We start from the raw sequence: 18,893 nt of genomic DNA on the forward strand, positions 1-18,893 counted from the left end.
ACGAACCAAACCGTGTGGCTTCACTGAGAGACAGAGGCACAGGACAGTCGGGGGGGGGGGGCTGCCTGTGCTCACACAGCAGACTGGGCGGGAGGTCAGATGGTAATGTAGTTCCCTAGAGCTTGAAGAGTGCCACTGGCCTTCCATGGCAACCCTTTCCCCCTCCCAGAGCTGTGTCTGGGAGCCTGAGTCTCCCTCACCTACATACCATCAGCCGGTAGGCAATTTCTCAGCCGCTATTGGGGAGAAGCAGAAGAAAAGGAAAACTAGCTAGCTGGGGATGTGGAAAGGGATGGAAAGAAGGAGGGGAGGGGTGTGAAGAGAGGAGAGACAGAGATACAAGTATGAAAATAACAGATGAACAAGAGACAGGAGGAAAGAGAACCAGGGAAAGAAAGAGAAAGCCTGAAGCGGAGAGATGGGACAGACCCAGAAAGATGAATCAGCTCCACCACGCTCAGCGGGGTATGCCCCAATCCTTCCCAGAAGGCGATCGGCAGGCATCCAGGCCTGTGACTGTGGGGTCTCCACAGCCTTGGCCCGGCCTCGCCTCCCTTCTGGGGCCCAGGGAATATTGACAGGTCTGGGTGTTGCTTGCAAAGGAGTTTGGCCCAGCATTTCCCCCAAGGCTCCCCAAGGGGCCCTAAGAGCCTCTTCTCCTCATTATTATTTATCAGTGTTGGGAGTGTGAAGACGCCACAACTGGCCTGGGTGCGATAATTGTTAAAGTAAGGAAAAAATGCAGAGCACTCAGTCTGAACAGGCAACTCCAAGCTAGGAGCTCCATGTTCCTGGAAGCCAGAGAAGCGACAACCCTGTAGCTTCCAAGCCTCGCTCACCTCCAGCCCTTGGTAGCCCGGGCTCTGAGGGAAAGGCAAGATCTCACACCCAGACAGCATAAACAACCAAGGGAGGGAAATGGCTGCTGAAAAGGTCGAGAGACACGGAGGGCCAGGAGGAACAACATCCACCAAGCAGAAAGGGAGGGGAGGCGAAGCTCTGGCGAGCCGCTAATTATTTCTCATAGTAGAATGTGTATTCTAACTCCCACTCCACAGAGAATTAACCGGAGGCTCCAGGCAGTGCATTAACTTGCCCGGGAGCACAGCAAACAAGGGACCAGGTCAGGACCCAGCCCCGCTTCTGATGGGGCCTCCAGGGACCAGTGCCTTCATCCAACCCACTGTTTCCTACATCCATGTTTCAAAAGGGCAGGAAGAACAGACGGGAGGGGAGGGCAAGGGGAATAAAGGCAAGGTGACAGGGGTGAGGGCAGAGTGGGGGTGATGAGGGGCAGGAAGCACAGCCATGCGTGGGGAATGTCCTGCTGCCACCTTAGTCAGCACCCGGGGCCACCTCCTTCAGGAAGCCCGGACTCTTGTGGCTTCCTCAAACAACACGAGCAGCTGCCCCGTTCTCCGCTCTCCGCTGCTGTCTGTGATTCCCCACTCATGCCTTGAAGTACTTTTCCCAGGACAGTGCTGATCCCGGGCAATCCCACTTCAAAGACTCAGAAACTGAGGCTCGAAGAGGTCACCCCTGAGGCTCAGCCAGTCCATCACATAGCCAACCAAACACCACCACTCAAAACTCCACCCACTTCTTGCCCCCAATACTGTCGGAAAAGAGGCTCCACAGAGTATTTTCAGTCTCCACAACCCCACATGGGCAACACCACACGGACCTCTCTGCCTGTGGCGGGCACCAACTTAACCTAAGCCCATGACCCCAGCCAGCCTTGCAGGGCTGCGCAGCTGCATCTGGTTCACCCCCAAGCCCTGCCTGCGCTCTACAACCTGAGCCTCAGTCACAGCTGGGTTCCCCAAAGAGATAGACAAGCAGTGTCCTTCCTGGTTAAGGCTCAGGATAGCTCGAGAGAAAGAAGAGAAGGTCCTAATAAGGAGGCCGAAATCTCACGGGAAAGATGAGCAGGCAGGATGCGCTGGGGCTGGAGCTGGGAATGGGGACGCCATCGGAGCCTCAAGCCGGAGCTCCCTGTCTCCACCGCTCCTTCTGGGGCTGCAGGTCCTCCTGGCTACAAGGCTGTCTGTGCGGCTGCTCCATTGTCTCTGTGGACCAGCGCGCTCCGCTTACTCAGGGATTTTTCTGTTCCTCCATCCTTTGGGCTCGCATGTGACTCACACTCCAACCCTGTTTCTACCCTGCCTCTCACTCAGCTTCCCGCTGCTAACTGACTGAATGGCCCAATTCCAAATTCCCAAGAGAGGAATCTGATTGGTCAGCTTTGATTAGGCATCCCACCCCCTGGCCCAATCACCTGTGCCCAGGACTTAGCCTGTGGTCCATGAAGCATGAACAGAAGAGGCTCTAGAGATTAGTATGTCCAAACCAGAGGTTGCAATTCTCTGGTTGATTAGGAAGTCTACTTCAAATATTAGGGGATGAGGAGACGGCTCAGTGGACAAATCTCCTGCCTCACAAGCATGAGGACCTGAATTTGGATCCCCAGTACCCACATAAAAGCTGGATATGGCCGTGTGTACCTGCAACCCCAGCACTGGGGAGGCAAAGATAGGCAGTTCCTGGAGGGTTCTCTGGCCACACAGTCTGGCCTACATAAAGAGCTCTGGATTCAGAGAAAGCTCCATGTTTCGTGAGAGACCCTGTTTCAAAAACTAAGGTGAAAAATGACGGGAAGACACCCATAGTTGACCTCCAGCCCCCACATTTACACACTCACACATATGTGCACAGACGCACACAGTACACACATACACAGAGACCTTTTTTAGAGGCAGGGTCTTACTATGTAGTCCTGGCAGGCCTGGAATTCACAATACAGACTCACAGTGATTCTCCTGCCTCTGCCTGCCAGGTGCTGGGATTGAAGGTATGCAGTCCTATGCCTGACTATATTTGAGGGTTGTTTGTTTGTTTGTTGTTTGTTTATTTTCAAGACAGGGTCTCACAATGTAGCTCTAGCTGTCCTGAAACTCACTGTGTACACCAGACTAGCCTCAAACTCAGAGATCCTCCTGCCTCTGACTCCTGGATGTCACTATACTCAGCTTTATTTTTTGTTTGTTTTTTTTAATAAAATGGAATGGACTATAATATAGAAACGTGCTACAGGCAGCAAAGATGTAATAGATACTCCTATGGGTACCACCAGGATTCTGATTCCCTGAGGCTGGATGTATGGAATACCAAGCATCTCCCTTCCTGTGGAGTTAGACACCACCCTGTGGCTTCTTCTGACCAATGACATAGGAGTACATTGAAATGCCACATGCCACTTCCAGCCAGATGCTCAGAAGGGGGATGTCCATGGGTCCCCAAACCCCTCATACTCATTTTCTGTGGCTGCCATTACAAAGTCCCACACACTCAGTGGCTCCAAACAACACAATTATAGTTCTGTGCTTCAGAAGTTCAAGGTGGGCCTCCCTGGGCTAAAATGAAGGGGTCAGCAGCCCTTGGTTCCTTCTGGAGGTTCAAGGGGCAAATCTGCTCCCTACTCTCTCTGGCTTCTAGAAGGCTCCTCCCTCCACCCTCAAGCCACTGAAAGAAGGTAGGTGTTCTACTGCATCACTCAGATCTGCCCTCCCTTTCCTTTTCAAGACAGTTGAGATGTCACGGGGCCCATCTGGGTGATCCAGAATGATCTCTCTATTTTAAGGTCATCAGATTAGCAGTCTGAAGCCCATCTGCAGCCATCATTACCCACTGCCACACAGCACAACATTCAGAGGTTCCAAGGAGCAGGACCCGGACATATTGGGGCAAAGCATTGCTTTGCCTGCCACACTATCTTTCTTCTGTTGCTAAAGTCAGCCGTGTGCTGGATTTTCCGCTACATGGCCATCTAGACAGAGAGGTTTGGGTCTTGTCAGATATCTTGTCAGATAAAATGATTTTAAAATTTGAAATCCTGAGCTGGGTGATGGTGGTGCAGGCCTTTCATCCCAGCACTTGGAGGCAGAAGCTGTTGGATCTCTGTGAGTTTGAGGCCAGCCTGGGCTACAGAGTGAATTTCTGGACAGGCTCCAAAGCTGCACTGAGAAACCCTATCTCAAAAAAAAGAAAGAAAGAAAGAAAGAAAGAAAGAAAGAAAGAAAGAGAGAGAGAGAGAGAGAGAGAGAGAGAAAGAAAGAAAGAAAGAAAGAAAGAAAGAAAGAAAGAAAGAAAGAAAGAAAAGAAAAGGAAAGAAAGAAAGAAAGAAAGAAAGAAAGAAAGAAAGAAAGAAAGAAAGAAAGAAAGAAAGAGAGAAAGAAAGAAAGAAAGGAAAAGAAAATTTGAAACCCTGAGGCATTTGTTACTGCAGCAGACCAGCTGGAACCTGATACAGAGAATGCCCAAGGTAAACCGACCCTAAAATTCACAGGGGAATACCAGGGAGCAGACTTGCCAAAATAATCTTGAAAAGAATAGACAAATTAGGAAGGCTTGGTCTTCTCAATTTCCAAACTTACAGCAAAGATACAGTGATAAAGAGGGCTAAAGAGATGCCTCAGTGGTTAAGAGCACATACTGCTCTTCCAGAAATTCTGAGTTTAATCCCCAGCACCCAGATCATGCAGCTCACAGCCACCTGTGACTCCAGTTCCATGGGTATCTGACTCCTCAGGCCTCTCCAAGTACCTGCACACATGTACACAGGCAAAAACATAATTAACAACAATAAATTATTTTAACAATAGAGTGATTAAAGTCCTATGGTACTGATGACATACAGATCAATAAAAGATAATTAACAGTACAGAAATAAACCCATATATTTATGGCAATTTATATTTATTTATATTCAAATCATGATATCTTTTATGATTCTTGACAAGAGAGCTAAGAAAGGTGGTGAAGAGAAAGAACAGCCTTTCTGTCTGTCTGTCTTCCTTCTTTCCCTCCTTCCTTCCTTCCTTCCATCCTTCCTTCCTTTTTTCCTCTGTATGTATCTCAGGCTGGTCTCAAACTCCGGGTCCTTGTACCTCAGCTTTATAGGTGTGAACCACTACACCCGCTAAAATAGTCTTTTCAACAAATAACAGAGGGACTAGATGTCCACATGCAAAGAAATTAGGTGAGGCCCCTATCTCACACCATACACAAAATTGGCTCAAAATGGACCAAAGATTCGAATGTAAAAGCTACTGCCACAAGACTATTAAAGAAACTATTAAGTATGTAAATCTTCATATCCCTGAATTTGGCAATAATTTTGTTTTGTTTTTCAAGACAGGGTTTCTCCGTATAGTCTGAGCTGTCATGGAACTCACTTCATAGACCAGGCTGGCCTTGAACTCAGAGATCCACCTGACTCTGCCTCCCGAGTGCTGGGATTAAAGGGTTGTGCCAAATTATCACCCAGCAGGCAATAATTTCTTAAATCAGGTACCAAAGTCACAAGCAGCTAAAGGAAGGAAAACTAAAATAAATATTTATGCTAAAGGAGTTACTATCAAGAAAGCAAAAGAGAGCTGAAGCAATAGATCCGTGCCTGGGGTCACTTGCTGCTCTCGCAAGGGACCTGAGTTTGGTTCCCAGCACCCACAGTTTGTCAGCTCACAATCACCCATAATGTCAGTTCCATGGGATCTAGTACCCTCTTCTGACCTTCAGGAGTTCATGTGTGTGTGGATGTGCGTGCGCACGTGTGTGCGCACACACACACACATACACACACACACACACACACACACACACACACACACACCAATCAATCAGTGCTAATCCCTCACACCCACTAAGATGACTACAACAAAGAAGGACAGTATAACTGAGGTGACAAGACCCTGGAGGAAGTGGAACCCGTGTGCATTGTTGGGAACATAGAGTGGCCAGCAGTGCAGCCTCTTTGAAAGACAGACAACTCCTCCCAAAAGCTAAACTGAGTTCAGATGTGACCCATGTGGTCCACTCCTGGGTACAGACCCAGGAGAGCAAAAAACATCTTTAAAAGGTTTACCCCTGGATGGCCACAGTAGCATCCTTTAATGCAGCCACAAAGAGGGAGAACTGCCTGGTTGATGATAAAGTGAATGTATATTTTAAATGTGGCAGACAGCTACAGTGGAATATTATTCAGCCACAAAATGGGACAAAATACTGATCCATGCCACAACATAGATGAACCCTGAAGGCAGTGTGTGTGTGGCGGGGGAGAGGCCAGGGGTCAGTTTCCAGACACAAAGGTGAAGAAGGCAGCTGAGGTCACTGGGTGTCTGAAAGATCCAGAGTATCTGGGCATAGCTGAAGAGTGTCCCCAGTGCCTGGGCAAACCCCAGAAGGCAAGCTGAGCCAGAGAAGGAGCCATTGTTTCTGGAGAGTCATGGTCATTTCTATGTACACCTGAGTCTTAACACAGCAGGTAGATAGCTGTGAGGGGCCTTGAGGGCCGAGCTGAGACACTTGGAACACAGCCAGAAGGCAGTGGAGAGCCACGGACATTGAGAGAGAGGGAGGATGGTGGGCTGGAACCAAATTCTGCACACAGACACACCCCTGAACTCATAGCTTCCCCCTGCATCTGCCCCTGCTCCTGCCCCCACCCCCAATCCCTCCCCAATGGCAGGACTGGCTCAGTTGGGTGAGGCAGGGACTAAGCAAGGGGGCCTTACTTCTCAGATGCGGCCGCCCTACATTCTGACCCACTTTCTTGGGTGTGAGAACAGCCATCAGGGAGCAGGGAGGCGTGAGGAGCAGGTGGCATCGGCAGCAGAGACTCAGAGGGCCTTACGATATTCTCCCTGGGTGGAGTTGTTTGTGCCGGGCTGTCTGCTCCTCTGCTGTCAGGAAGTAGCCGAATGGAACATCTCACGTGCTCAGCCCACCTGCTTCTCAGGTCAGCCCAGGAGGGGAGACAGGAAATGTCACCTCTTCTCACAGACCTCCCCACTGTCGGGGGCCTGAGAGGTCACAGCACAGGCCTGGGGGAGAAACCAAAGCCTGGGGGAAGCAGCTACTTGCACTGGAGCCAGAAAACTGGCCCCGACTTGTCACTGTGTCCCAGCCAGCCTAAAGTGAGCGCCCTGGGCTTCTGCCATCCTGCCTCCCGTTGCGGGCCTTCTCAAAACTTCAAAAGGATGCCCTTGGGCCTGACACAGTCCCTGGGCACAGAGTAATGTCTAGGAGGCCTGAGGGCTGGGCCCATGGATGGGACTCTGTCAGATTTACCTGTAATTATCCTGGCAGACAAGCCTCCAGTCTTGACTCACATAATCTCCTGGCCATGATCCGGACTGGAGAAGATTTACAGGGTAGGACCAAGCATGGGGTACGTGGACTAGACTCTGTCCCCCGGACACAGGAGAGCACAGCCCATCTTCTGGGACTCTATGTCACTGGAGGTTTTCCTTCGGAAAATCAAGGACTAATGCAAATTTTTCTAAGCTGCCTGGCATCTGAACACAATGGCACCCACAGAGGGCCTGAGCCTGCCTAGCTTTCCTGAGGTTGTTCCGTAGAGGCAGAAAGGAAAGGTATCAAAAGAAAGGGTCCAGAAATTCAGGCAGGTAGACCACACCTGACTCCAGTTTTCCATCAGCTCTAAGGCTCCCTCCCCGGTACGGAGGGTACAGAGGACCATCCACCCTGCACCTGGGAATAACAGGGAGACTTGAACCCTAATGTAGACTCCATAATGGGAGTGGGCATTGCTGGTAGTATACTTCCTACGGCCATCATCTTACCCTGGCCACACCAACACTCTCAGGTGAGAAAGTAACCGTCCCAGCAGGAGAGAAGACTGTTAAAGAGAATCCCATGCCATCAGACTGTGAAAACAACAGGCCCCCTTTTGGGAACAGGCCCAGGTGCCCCATGAGCCTCCAGGACACCTACAGTGTAGATGGGGTGCAAAGGGCAGACACTCCACAAACAAATCAAGTCCTCACTCACAGGCACAGTGGGAGGGTGGGAGGGAGTAGCCCCGTGTGCCCAGCCACATCAGAACCTTTCTCTCTTCCCAGGGTTGCCCTCAGCACCCACACCAGCCAGCAGGGACACCAGAGATGTTGTCTTTCTTTTCCTGTTGCTGTGATAAAATGCCTTGGCAGAGCCAACTTAAGGACAAAGAGTTGATTCTGTCTCACAGTTCAAAGGCATCGTCGGTAATGACAAGGAGGTCAAGGCTTCAGGAGCCTGAGGCAGCTGCTCACATGGCAACCGCAGTCAGGAAGCAGAGGGTCAAGGATGCCTGTGCTCAACTCGCTCTGCTTTGTACACAGCCCAGGGTAATTCACTCACAGTGCACAAGTCTTACTAAACCTAATCAAGATGACTCCACACTGGTGTGCCAAACTAATCTCATAATCCTAGATATCGAGTTGCCAGCTGAGTTAACTGTCGTAGATGAAAAAGGAGGCCCGGAACTGACTCCTCCCTCCAGGCTTGTTTTCCTCTGCACACAGTTCGTGCTTGAAAAATACTCTGAACGAGTGGCCAACTGAACCAGTCACAGACCAGCTCTGAGACCCAGAAAGAAGGGGACCTGGGCCATGCAGGAAATTAGGGTTGATGGCCCAGACGTCAGGAGGTGCCTAGCTGAGAGGGGCCAGGACCAACAGGGCACCACACACAAGACAGCTGGCCCCTTGTTTTTACACTGAGAAGTTCTTACTCTACTTTTTAAATTTATTTATTTATTTGTTTGTTTCTTTGTTTGTTTCCTTATTTATTTTTAAGGGGGGTGAGACAGTGTCTCACTCTGGCTGTCCTGAAACTCACTCTGTATCTTAGGATGGCCTTGAACTCCTGTTCCTCCAGCCTCTGCCTCTGGGATACCTGGGTGACATAAATACATCCCCTTGCCTGGGGGACGATTTTAATTGGAAACACTACTCCTACTTTACTTTGATTTGCTTTGATTTTGCCAGTGTGAGTGTGCAAACGTTCAGAATACGGAATAACACACTATAGTATATTAAACACAAAGACAAATTCAGAAGCGTCCCTCCCTTCCCGTTCTAACGGTTCCAAAGATGTCACAGGGGATCCAGCAGAAGAGGCTCCTCTCTGCCTGGGACAGCCACGCTGTGGCCAATCAGGGAGCTGAGAGCCCTCTGCTGCCAGGGCCTCTCCGGGGACAGCATCCTACCGCCTAAGGGACAGCTCTCGTCCTGAGGAAGAAGTTGGTCACGGTGCCTGCAGTGAACTGGAGCTGGCTTCTCCAGATGCCTGGGAGCTGCCCAGCACCACAGTTCCGGGGATTTCTGAGCTTATTGTCACACAGCCTTCATGAGAGGTTCTAAGCTAGGAGTCAGTTTTCAGCACAGGGGACATTTGGACCATGTGGTCGTTTTTTTTGTTATAATTTGATTTCCAGCTGCTTGCCCTATGCACAGGGCAGACCTGTCCAGCAAAGGTTCTCACTATTAGCCCCCATCGGTCCCATGTCAAGAAATCTCAATCCACACTTACGACTGAGTAAATGACCTCCGAAACAAGGAAGCCATACGCAGCCCCATCCCTTCCATATCACCCTACTGAATTCCTCTTCTGTCCTTGAGGTTAGTTATGTCTACTGTGTCCTGTGGAGTGTGGTGCCTCCTGTTCAGCCCTCTCAACCCTACACCCAAGGGCAATCACTCTGGCAGCATGAACCCCACAGTGGGAGAATCTGCTCTACAGGACAGGTAAGGCTTGAAATCCCCCCCCACACACACACACACCTTTGTTTTCTTCCAGTGAGTCGGTGGTCCTCAGGGCAACATTGGGTGTAGCCCTAAGTGAAGTAGAATCCCCTCCACTCCAGCTCCGGTGCAGGGGGGTATCAAGGTACCAGCAGTGTGCAAGGACCAGATCATGGCCATGTGTACACACTCCACCACACATATACACAGAAACCATGCAAAGAGCAGACACTCCGACACATCCGCACAGGCACACCACACAACACACTAGCCACACCACGCACACATTGCAGACTGCTACCACACACCCTCCCTGGCAATCCCCATCCACACAGCACATGAACACACACATGTACACCTACAGTGGTGCTCTGCCGCGCAAAGGAGAAACTACAGCCATGAGAAAACCAAGGAAAGGCAGTCCTCCTGATGCCCCCACCCGTCTGAACACAGTCCCTGTCCTCATCCTTCACGGTCCACCCAGCCCCCTCCTCCAACAGCAGCCTCCCAATGCAAAAGTCTCAACCTTCCCTCAGGAAGCATCAAGCTCGGACGTCCCCTTTCAGAGTCCCTGGAGTCTCTGGCCAAACGATTGGCCAGTGCTGCCTCAGGTCTGGCTCTGAGTAGCTCTGGTGCTGAATTTACCTCTGCCTTTCCTAGAGCCCACAGCCATCAGCCCCTGCAGCATCCCATCACTTGGAGCGCCTTGGCTGCCACAGACACAGCTAATCCCAAAGCTTTCTCTCCAGCTAGACCATGTTACCAGGGCTCAGGCAAGCTTTAAGCAACTCCTCCCATAATGCTCTCCCACTGTGTGCTCTGCCCTTCCCAGCCCAGCCCAGCCCTGCCCATCTGAGCCATCATCAGAGGATGTGCTTGCTCTGTGCACCTCTCAGGGATCAAGGGAAAAGTGATACAAAGCCACAGAGAGAGGAAAACAGCTGCTTCCTGGCCAGGCAGATGAGAAAAGTCTTACCCCATTTTGCAGACACAAGCCTCAAGACTCAGTGGTGCCACAGCGCAAGCCCCGGAGGGAGCAGAGCAGAGGCCGGGCCCCTCGGTGAGACCCAGAGCTGGGGCTCTAGGCAGCGCCGCAGCCAAGCTAGCCCTGCAGACGGCTCTCCCCAGCCCCAAATGAGGGTCACTTACAAAGAAAAGGAAAAGGCGTTCCTGCTACGCGTCCTGTTTCCTCTCCTCCTCTGGCCTTCTCGGGCCAGAGAGAGCGGATGTCTCCGGGCTAGTAGAACTTGGCCTGTACACAGTCAGCCAGTGGTGAGGGTCTCTCTGAGGCCTCCCTCTGCCTCAGCAACTCGGGATGCATGGAGATGGGTTTCTAGAGTACCCCTCAAGTTTCTCTTCCTTGGCGAAGGAGCCTCTATGCGTTAATCCTTTGTAAGTTAAGTCACAGGCAGCACCTGATTCTACCATGAAGACACCTCCTCCAGGAAGCCTTCCCTATCATTTTCGCTTGCTTCAGGAATCCTTCTCCAGTCCCCTGTCTTGGCTCCTATACCTGACTGCCCAGCTCATTCTTTACCTGCTGTCTGTGGGAGCTGGACTCTCTAAAAGTCTGGCAATGGAGGGGATCCCAAAGTCAGAGCCCACCTGTTGAGTACAAGAACAAAATGTGCCTGCTTGTCATCTAGGAGTCCTTCCTGAGGGCAGAGGTCAGGACCCAAGACAGCATCTCCCTGAGGGAAGTGGCCATGACTCCTCTATCAGATTGGATGCTCCTAAAGGACAAAGGTCATGCCTCCATCCTCAGACAAGAGGGCTACTGTGCTTGTAGTGGATAGAGAGTTCCAGGGACCAGGAGCTGAGTTTTCCCATCACACCAGAATTCCTCTCCTGGCAGACATATGTGCCTTCTCCTCCATCAGATCAGTAGCTTGCCTCTCCCATCAGACCTACAGCCCCACAGCAGTTCCAGAACAAACCAGTTCAGACAAAGACATAGTGATGAACTCTCTTCTAGGGAAGAATTGGAAGGAATCTTGCCGGGGGCTCCATGCCAACTTCCAACCCACACTTCAACTGAACTGAAACTTTTGTGTTATTCTTAAGGCAGTCTGGTCAAAGGTCTAGGCAGAGGTTATCAACTGTCAGTCGGGACTATCAACTCCTGGAGGGATGGTGACAGTGGTGGGGAGATGTCTCTGAAAAGGGGGTGCCAATCAGACTGTGCACCCAGCTCTGGTCTTGTTGCAACTGTATGTCACATCTCTGTGGTCAGTAATGCCACCTCCCCATCTCCAAATGATGCTGCACCCACTCCTGGCTACAGTGACATGAAGCATCAGGAAGAATGGACAGCGGGGGCCGTCCTAGGTCCCTCTTTGAAGGCAATACTGGCCTTCCCTGGGGGATGCCCCTACCCCTGATCCAAGTAGCCTTCATGTCCTCTTCCCTACCTCCGCCAGCTCCAGGGGCAGATGTGGTGGTATTGTGTTCCCCAAAATATTGTGTACCTTAATAAACTTATCTGGGGTCAGAAAACAGAAAAGCCACTAGTTAGGCAGTGATAGCACACGCCTTTAATCCTAGCATTCCAGAGGCAGAAATCCATCTGGGATCTCTGTGAGTTCAAGGCCACATTGGACACAGCAGGCATGGTGACTCACATTCCTTTAATCCAGAAGCAAGCTTTAATCCTAGGGAGTGATGGTAGAAAGCAGAAAGGTATATAAGGCTTGAGGACCAGAAACTACAGGCATTTGGCTCGTTAAGCATGTGGCTGATTAAGCACATAACTGGCCTCGGGTTTGATTTTATTAATAAGTACTTTTAAGATTCCTGCTACAGGCAGCTATTAGCATCAGTCCACAGAGTGCTTGCAACACCTCTTAGGAACTCAGCCTCGTGTGTTCCAAGGACAAGAGGTAGAAGCAAAGGCTGAGGACCCCAGGCTAAAGGTAGAATCAGGGCAGGGTCTGAAATCAGACGCCAAGATCAAGGCCCAAGCTACCCAGAGCCAGCAGACTGAATGTCAGCTGAACAGGTGTTCAGCAAAGTGGCTGAACTCTGGTAATGATTTGCATCTCTTCTTACTCAGAAATTATTGCAAAACAGATGCCTCAGTGTTTACTACAAGCCAGGCACTATTCTAAATACTACATTAACTCATTTAACAATCAACTGTTATGCCCTTTCAACACACACCGCTTGATACACTCTTATTGTCTCCAACTGGAAACTAGCACACTCAATAAACAGTTCACCCCAAGTAACAGTGTAGGAAATGAACAATGTATGCAGTTCAAAGCAGATTAAGAAGTCAAAAGGAAGCTGGGTGGTGGTGAGACACTCCTTTAGTCCCAGCACTCAGGAGGCAGAGGCGGGTGGGTCTCTGAGTTCGAGGCCAGCCTGGTCTACAGAGTGAGTTCCAGGACAGCCGGAGCTATACAGAGAAACCCTGTCTCAAAAAAACAAAATAAACAACAAGTCAAAAGGAGGGCCCAGGAGATGGCTCAGAGGGCAAGGATGCTTGTGGCCAGACGTGAAACACACAGGGTAGAAAGAAAACACTGACTCCTCCAAGTTACCCTCTGACCTACACACACACACACACACACACACACACACACACATACACGTAAATGTGAAAGTTGAAAAGTGCTAGAGTTCAGTGGAAGAACACTTACCTAGCACATGTATCGCTGTATTTAATGAGGCAATTCCACGTAATTTATCCAGTAATCAAGAGAGGTTTATTTCTGGGATAACTTACAGCCAATAGGGATTGGTTACAGGATCCAGGAGAGATGAGGTACCATCCAGCAGAGAACTCAGGCTTGGTCTCCCATCCAGATCCCAGGACTACGAGGTATCCAGAAGAGACCAAGCAAGCATGTATGTGCCTTGAGTCTTAAGGGGCTCCCTCTCGGCCACGCCCCAGGGGCAGGTCATAAGTAGGTGTGACAGTACCTGCTGTCACTCTAGGGGCAGTGTTTCAAGGTCAAAGATGGAACCACTACTCACTACACACATGGATCCCCAGTATCACCAGTTCAGAAAACTGAAACCTAGTAACAGTGCTTCTAAATATTGAAAGAAATAGATACTTCTAAAAGACACAATTCATCCTATTTCTGTTACAAACCACACACTTCATAACTGGACACAGGATGGTACAGTTCAGGATGTGAGAGGGTCTCCAAAAGAGTAGCGCACAATGTTTCTCAGGCATCTTAAATCACAGTTAATTTCTTTTCAAAAAAAATTTTTTTAAGTCTATGGTCTCAGTAGCCCAGGCTGGCCTCAAACTCAAAATGTAGCCAAGGGTAGCCTGAACTCATCTGTCTGCCTCTGTCTGTGAAGTGTTGGGCTTATAGGTCACCGCATCCAGTTTATGTGATGCTGAGGACTGAACCCAGAGCTTTGCACATACTTGGCAAGCATTCTACCAACTGAGCTACATCCCACCTTATTTATTTACTTATTTATTGACATGGTTTCCTTACGTAGCTCAGGCTGGACTTAAACTCAAGATCCTCCTGTTCCTGCCTCCTGAGTGCTGGGGTTACAAGCATGGGTTACCACATCCAGGTCTTCTGAAATTGTTTTATTAGAATTTAGAAAACAAAACCCCCATGATAATTATTTTATGATGGTGTCTGACTATTGATGGGTGAGGTGTTGAGCACTTTACATGGTTTTCAGGTCTCCTCTTTTGGAAAACTCCAATGAAAAGACATTATTCTCAATTTACAGAAGGAGAAGCTGGATCCAGAGAAGAAGAGAGATAGCCACCACCATCCCCCAGGTTGTCAAAAGCAAGGCTAGCCTGCCAGAGCCCAGCCTCTGTTCCTCTCCTTGCTCTCTGAAGGAGGGAGGCTGGGGAGGCCAGAGACCCCAAAGAGACAGCTTGCCCCTTTGTAAGGAGCACTGACTCCTGGGTGCTTGAGCCCTCCAGGGGAAGCACCTAGCTACATTTCCCTGTAGGCATGATCCCTTTGGCTCTTTGCCCTGGTGTGTGGGAGCACTCTGGAACTACACCCCCACCCCATTTGTTTGTTTGTTTATTGATACAGTCTCCTTGTGTAGCCCAGGCTGGACTTGACAACTCAAGATCCTCCTGTCTCTCGCTGAACCTAGAGAGCTACAATATAGAAGAACAAAGTGCACAGGCAGGATGTCTAATGGACCCGTGGCATCCTAGCCCTGCTATTCAGCTGCCCAGGGTGTGACATGCGGCTCTGGCATGAGCTGGGGCTCTCTAAGTGACCATAAAACTAACACCATCACAGCAAACAGACCTGCCAGGTGGACTTGGGCAGGTCCAAGTCCCTCTTGGCTTAAGCTGGATCAGGGGCTCTCAGTGGAGTCATGCACAGGAGCCTGGACAGCTGAGGAGATAAGAGGAATGATGCATTCTGGGAAGACCACAAAGATCGTTAGTAGAACATGGCTGAATTATGGAGCACGTTTAAGAAATGCTTTCCCATTACTTCTAAGAACACAGGGACCTGAAAGTGAGGTAGGTGCCAAGAAGCTGGCCAAGAATGGTTGCATGAGCCCCGTGAGGCAGTAAGCAGGGAGAGGCATTCAGGAACACCTCCAAAACTTTCCCCTGGACTTGGTAATAAGCACCCCCACATCCACTGTAAACCAACAACATACTCCTCAGTTTCACTTCCTTTGCCCCCAGAGGGGTGGTGAGAAGTCAGCTGTGGGGAGCCACACTGACCGCCTCAACCACCAGTTTGTCCAAGGCAGCACCCCCAGAGCCAACTCTACCACCCCAGCCTAGAGACAGACCATTTGATCCCAAACCCTCAGAGGGCTGCCCAGGAGGAATGGATGTGAAGAGTAAACTAGATTGCTGAGATTTCTCTCCTGGCACCGTCTCCCGGGGCACCTTGCCGCACGTGTCCTCATCCGGTTATGGGAAGGAGTGAACTGATGTCATCATGCACTGGGCAAATAAGCCAGTTCAATGTATGGAGGCTTGGTGCACAAGAGAAGAACAAGGCTAGAGAGGACAGTGCCCTTGGGGCTGCCAGTCAAGTGGGGAAACCAATGTGAATCATCTTACGTAAGAACAGCAGCCAGGAAAACCCACTGGCACCCAGTACCAACTGGGTACTCTCTCTGAGTCCAGCACATCCCCTAGCTTGCACTTTTATGCACTGGTTCAGCCATGGAAGACTGCTCAAGCCAAAGACGGTGGCTGCGTGGCTTCTATGTTAGGTCCCTGCCACCCCAAGCCAGACTCCAAGGTGCCAACTTCCCAGTACCTTTGCCAAGCTTTCTCTGGTCTACCTCAACTACAGTGGCTAAGAAGCAGAGGGGACTGCTAGACACCATCGCCATGAGACAGGGAAAACATAGCCCAGCCACTAGCCCAACACAGACACCAGAGGAAGGCTGCCAAGAGGAGGACAGTGACTCCAGGGTGAGATGGGGATGGACAGGGCTGCTTAAAAGAGAGAAGTTGGAGAGCAAGCTGTCTCTAAGCTGGGCCTTGAAGGATAATGCTGGGAGAGAGTTTATTAAAGCCGTATGCATGTGCATTCCACACTCCTTATGTAGCAGAAGGCACATCCATGATCCATTCAAAGTCACTCTAGTTCCATCTTCTCACAAGCCATGATGGTGTTCACACACACACACACACACACACACACACACACACACACTCACCACTCTAGGTCCATCTTCTCACAAGCCATAATGGTGTTAACACACACACACACACACACTCACCACTCTAGGTCCATCTTTCACAAGCCATAATGGTGTTCACACACACACACACACACACACACACACACACACACACACTCACCACTCTAGGTCCATCCTTTCACAAGCCACAGTGGTGTCAACACACACACTCACGTATGCATGCATACACATAGGTGAATGAGAAAAACGAGGCTCGGTGAAGGAAGATAAGAAGGCCAGCCAAGCCATGACTGGTTTCTAGGCAGAGGGAGGGAGTTGGAGCTGAGCTGAGCCGCAGTCTGCAGTCTGTTATGGGAGGCAGGGGGTCCTGTGTTCTCCAGCCAGCTCCCCACTCTCAGGCCTGCTGCTCCCTGGCTCCCCTCTCACCACCTCACACCCATGCACACACACTCAGCCAGGCCCTGAGGCCTGTCAGAGGGGACCCACTCCAGGAAAGCAATCAGCAGAGCACAGCCAAGGATGAATCCTCACTCCAGCCCCTCTAGGTACTGATAACCTCGACCCCCCTGCTGTAAATCCGCTCTCCCATCAAGTGCACAAGGCCGCAGCCTCTCCCATCTCCTTCCTCTGCCCCTCACCCTCCCCAGGGAGCAGTTAGCTCAGCCTTTCCCATCAGTGGCTCAGGAATGCTGGGAAGTGCTCCTGGCCAGGAACTGAGAGGAGGCTGCTCCAGGGAGGGAGGAGAGGGGCATCCTTGGGGCAAGGATCATGTCTGTGTTTCCTGAGCCCCAGGCTGCCAGGAGCACAGAGGCCTGGGCTCAAGACCACGGGAGCGGCAGGGTCTCACTTTACAAACGGAGAGACAGAAACTCAGAGAGAAGAGAGAGGGGGAGTACCAGAAACTGATTGGGGTGTCACAGGTACAACTACCTTGCAAGATATGTGTAGGTGACCTCCTCATGCTGAGTGCCAACATACTCCCTGGGTTACCTTTGCCACCACACAGACAGTGCCTTTGGTTTGGTGAGGGCCATATTCTGCAGTGGGGAGACAGTTAGCAAGAGATGCACAGTGCGGAAGTGCCCTGAGGAGGTCATGCACAGTCAGGGAATGAACGCAGGATCTGAGGAGTCACCCAGGGCTCCCAGAGGTTCTGAATGAGCAACAATACAAGATGCAGCGGTGGGAGCTGGGTGTGGGGGTGCTGTGCACGCTGCTGAAGCAACAGGATCGATGTGCTGTTTATTTATTTTTTACAGTCATTTATGGCCATTGATGAAGAGTCTTGAGGGAGGCTGAAGTGAGGAGAGGGATGGGGAGACAGGGTAATGAGCTGTGGACACTGAGGTGGGGTCAGAGGCTATCTCACGGTCTCACCTCCCTGGTCTGGGTCTTTCCTAGACGACATTGCTTCAGAAAGGGAGTGGACTCTACCCAGAGTTCCAGGAGAAGCGAGCAGGACAGCAAGGTGAGCTTGCGCTCTGAACGAGTACACCCAGCCGGCAGTGTGGTGTGTGATGTATGGGACCTGAGGGAGTCATAGTCTTTCTCTGAGCCTTGCTTGCTGGAGGTCAGAATCCTAAAATGGGTCAGCAGGATTGTGTCCCTTCTGAGACCCCAGCGGAGAATGCTTTCCCTGGTCTCCACTGGCTTCTAGACACTGCCCGCATTCCATAGCTCCTAGCCTTATCTTCCATGTTCAGTGCCATCAGTAGACTACCTTCCAGTGACTCTAAAGCCGTCATTTCTCTCTGACCCTGTGATTACTGTAGGCCCGCCCACATAATCCAGGAGGCTCCTCCCCACCCCACCCCTGCAGGCAAGATTTTTAACTAGACAGTGCCTCCATCTTACCTCAGGATTAGGGTGGGGTACTTTGTTCAGCCTGTTATACAGATCTTATTTCAGCCAGGCTCAATGCTGAAAGCTGCACTAGGCGTATTTAATCATCAGAGTCACTCAGGAGGGAAGGCGATGATCTGATCTTTGTACAGACAGGACAGAGAGATCCCGAGAGGGAGGGTGACCTCCTCTGGTTACCCAGCTAAGCTAGAACCAGCACTGAGGCTAGCTACACAACTCATGGGCCCTGTGCAAATGAAAACATGGACTTGACATCTTTGTGCACATGTCCAGACAGAAACAGCAGTGTTAGAGCCCTAGGGAAACCTTGACTACAGATCCTGGCACCCCTGCCTCCCGTGGGCCCCCACCATCAGCAATGCCAGACCACTCCCTACGCAATGTTCAAAGGCAAAAGTCCCAAAAGGCATTGGAAGGCATCAGATCTCACATTGGAGGAGGGGGCAGGACATGAAAGACTTGTTAAAGCAAATCTGACCTCTACACAGTACCAAGAACGGATGCTGGGAATTTTTCTTTTTTTCTTTTTAGCTGCTACACTGTACACACGCATGTGTGTGGAGGCCAGAGGTCAGTACCAGGTGTCGTTCTCAGTCACTCGCCAATTTCTGCTAGACTGGCGGGACAAGAGCCAGGAATCTCCCTGCCTCCACCTCCCGAGTGCTGGGATCACAAGCGCATGCCCAGTGTTTTATGGGGGGCCTGGGGATCCGAACTCAGGTCCTCATGCTTTCATAGCAAGCACTTTACCCACTGAACCCTCTCCCCAGCCCTGGCAGCTGCATTTTTAAAAAAGGAGATGCTGTGTGGACCAGA

The 18,893-nt window shown here is 50.7% G+C and overlaps 1 protein-coding gene across 9 annotated transcripts in view; it reads right to left on the bottom strand.

Annotated features, from left to right (window-relative positions):
* The window catches only part of Arrb1 (arrestin beta 1), a 72,527-nt gene that overhangs the window by 25,836 nt on the left and 27,798 nt on the right, over positions 1–18,893 (bottom strand). For 3 of the 9 annotated variants that reach the window (XM_028877503.2, XM_028877504.2, XM_028877502.2), the window contains exon 1: positions 1,918–2,300. The exons of 2 other annotated variants lie outside the window; for them this stretch is intronic. In XM_028877503.2, coding sequence (XP_028733336.1) covers positions 1,918–1,973 — 56 coding nt within the window. In that variant the 5' untranslated portion in view covers positions 1,974–2,300. Of the gene's footprint in view, positions 1–1,917; positions 2,318–10,563; positions 10,698–18,893 lie in introns of those variants that run through there. 4 more of the 9 variants (XM_028877508.2, XM_028877509.2, XM_028877505.2 and 1 more) reach the window with 4 other exon arrangements.

Source organism: Peromyscus leucopus, chromosome 1, assembly GCF_004664715.2.
Source record: "Peromyscus leucopus breed LL Stock chromosome 1, UCI_PerLeu_2.1, whole genome shotgun sequence".
Classification (NCBI taxonomy): domain Eukaryota; kingdom Metazoa; phylum Chordata; class Mammalia; order Rodentia; family Cricetidae; genus Peromyscus; species Peromyscus leucopus.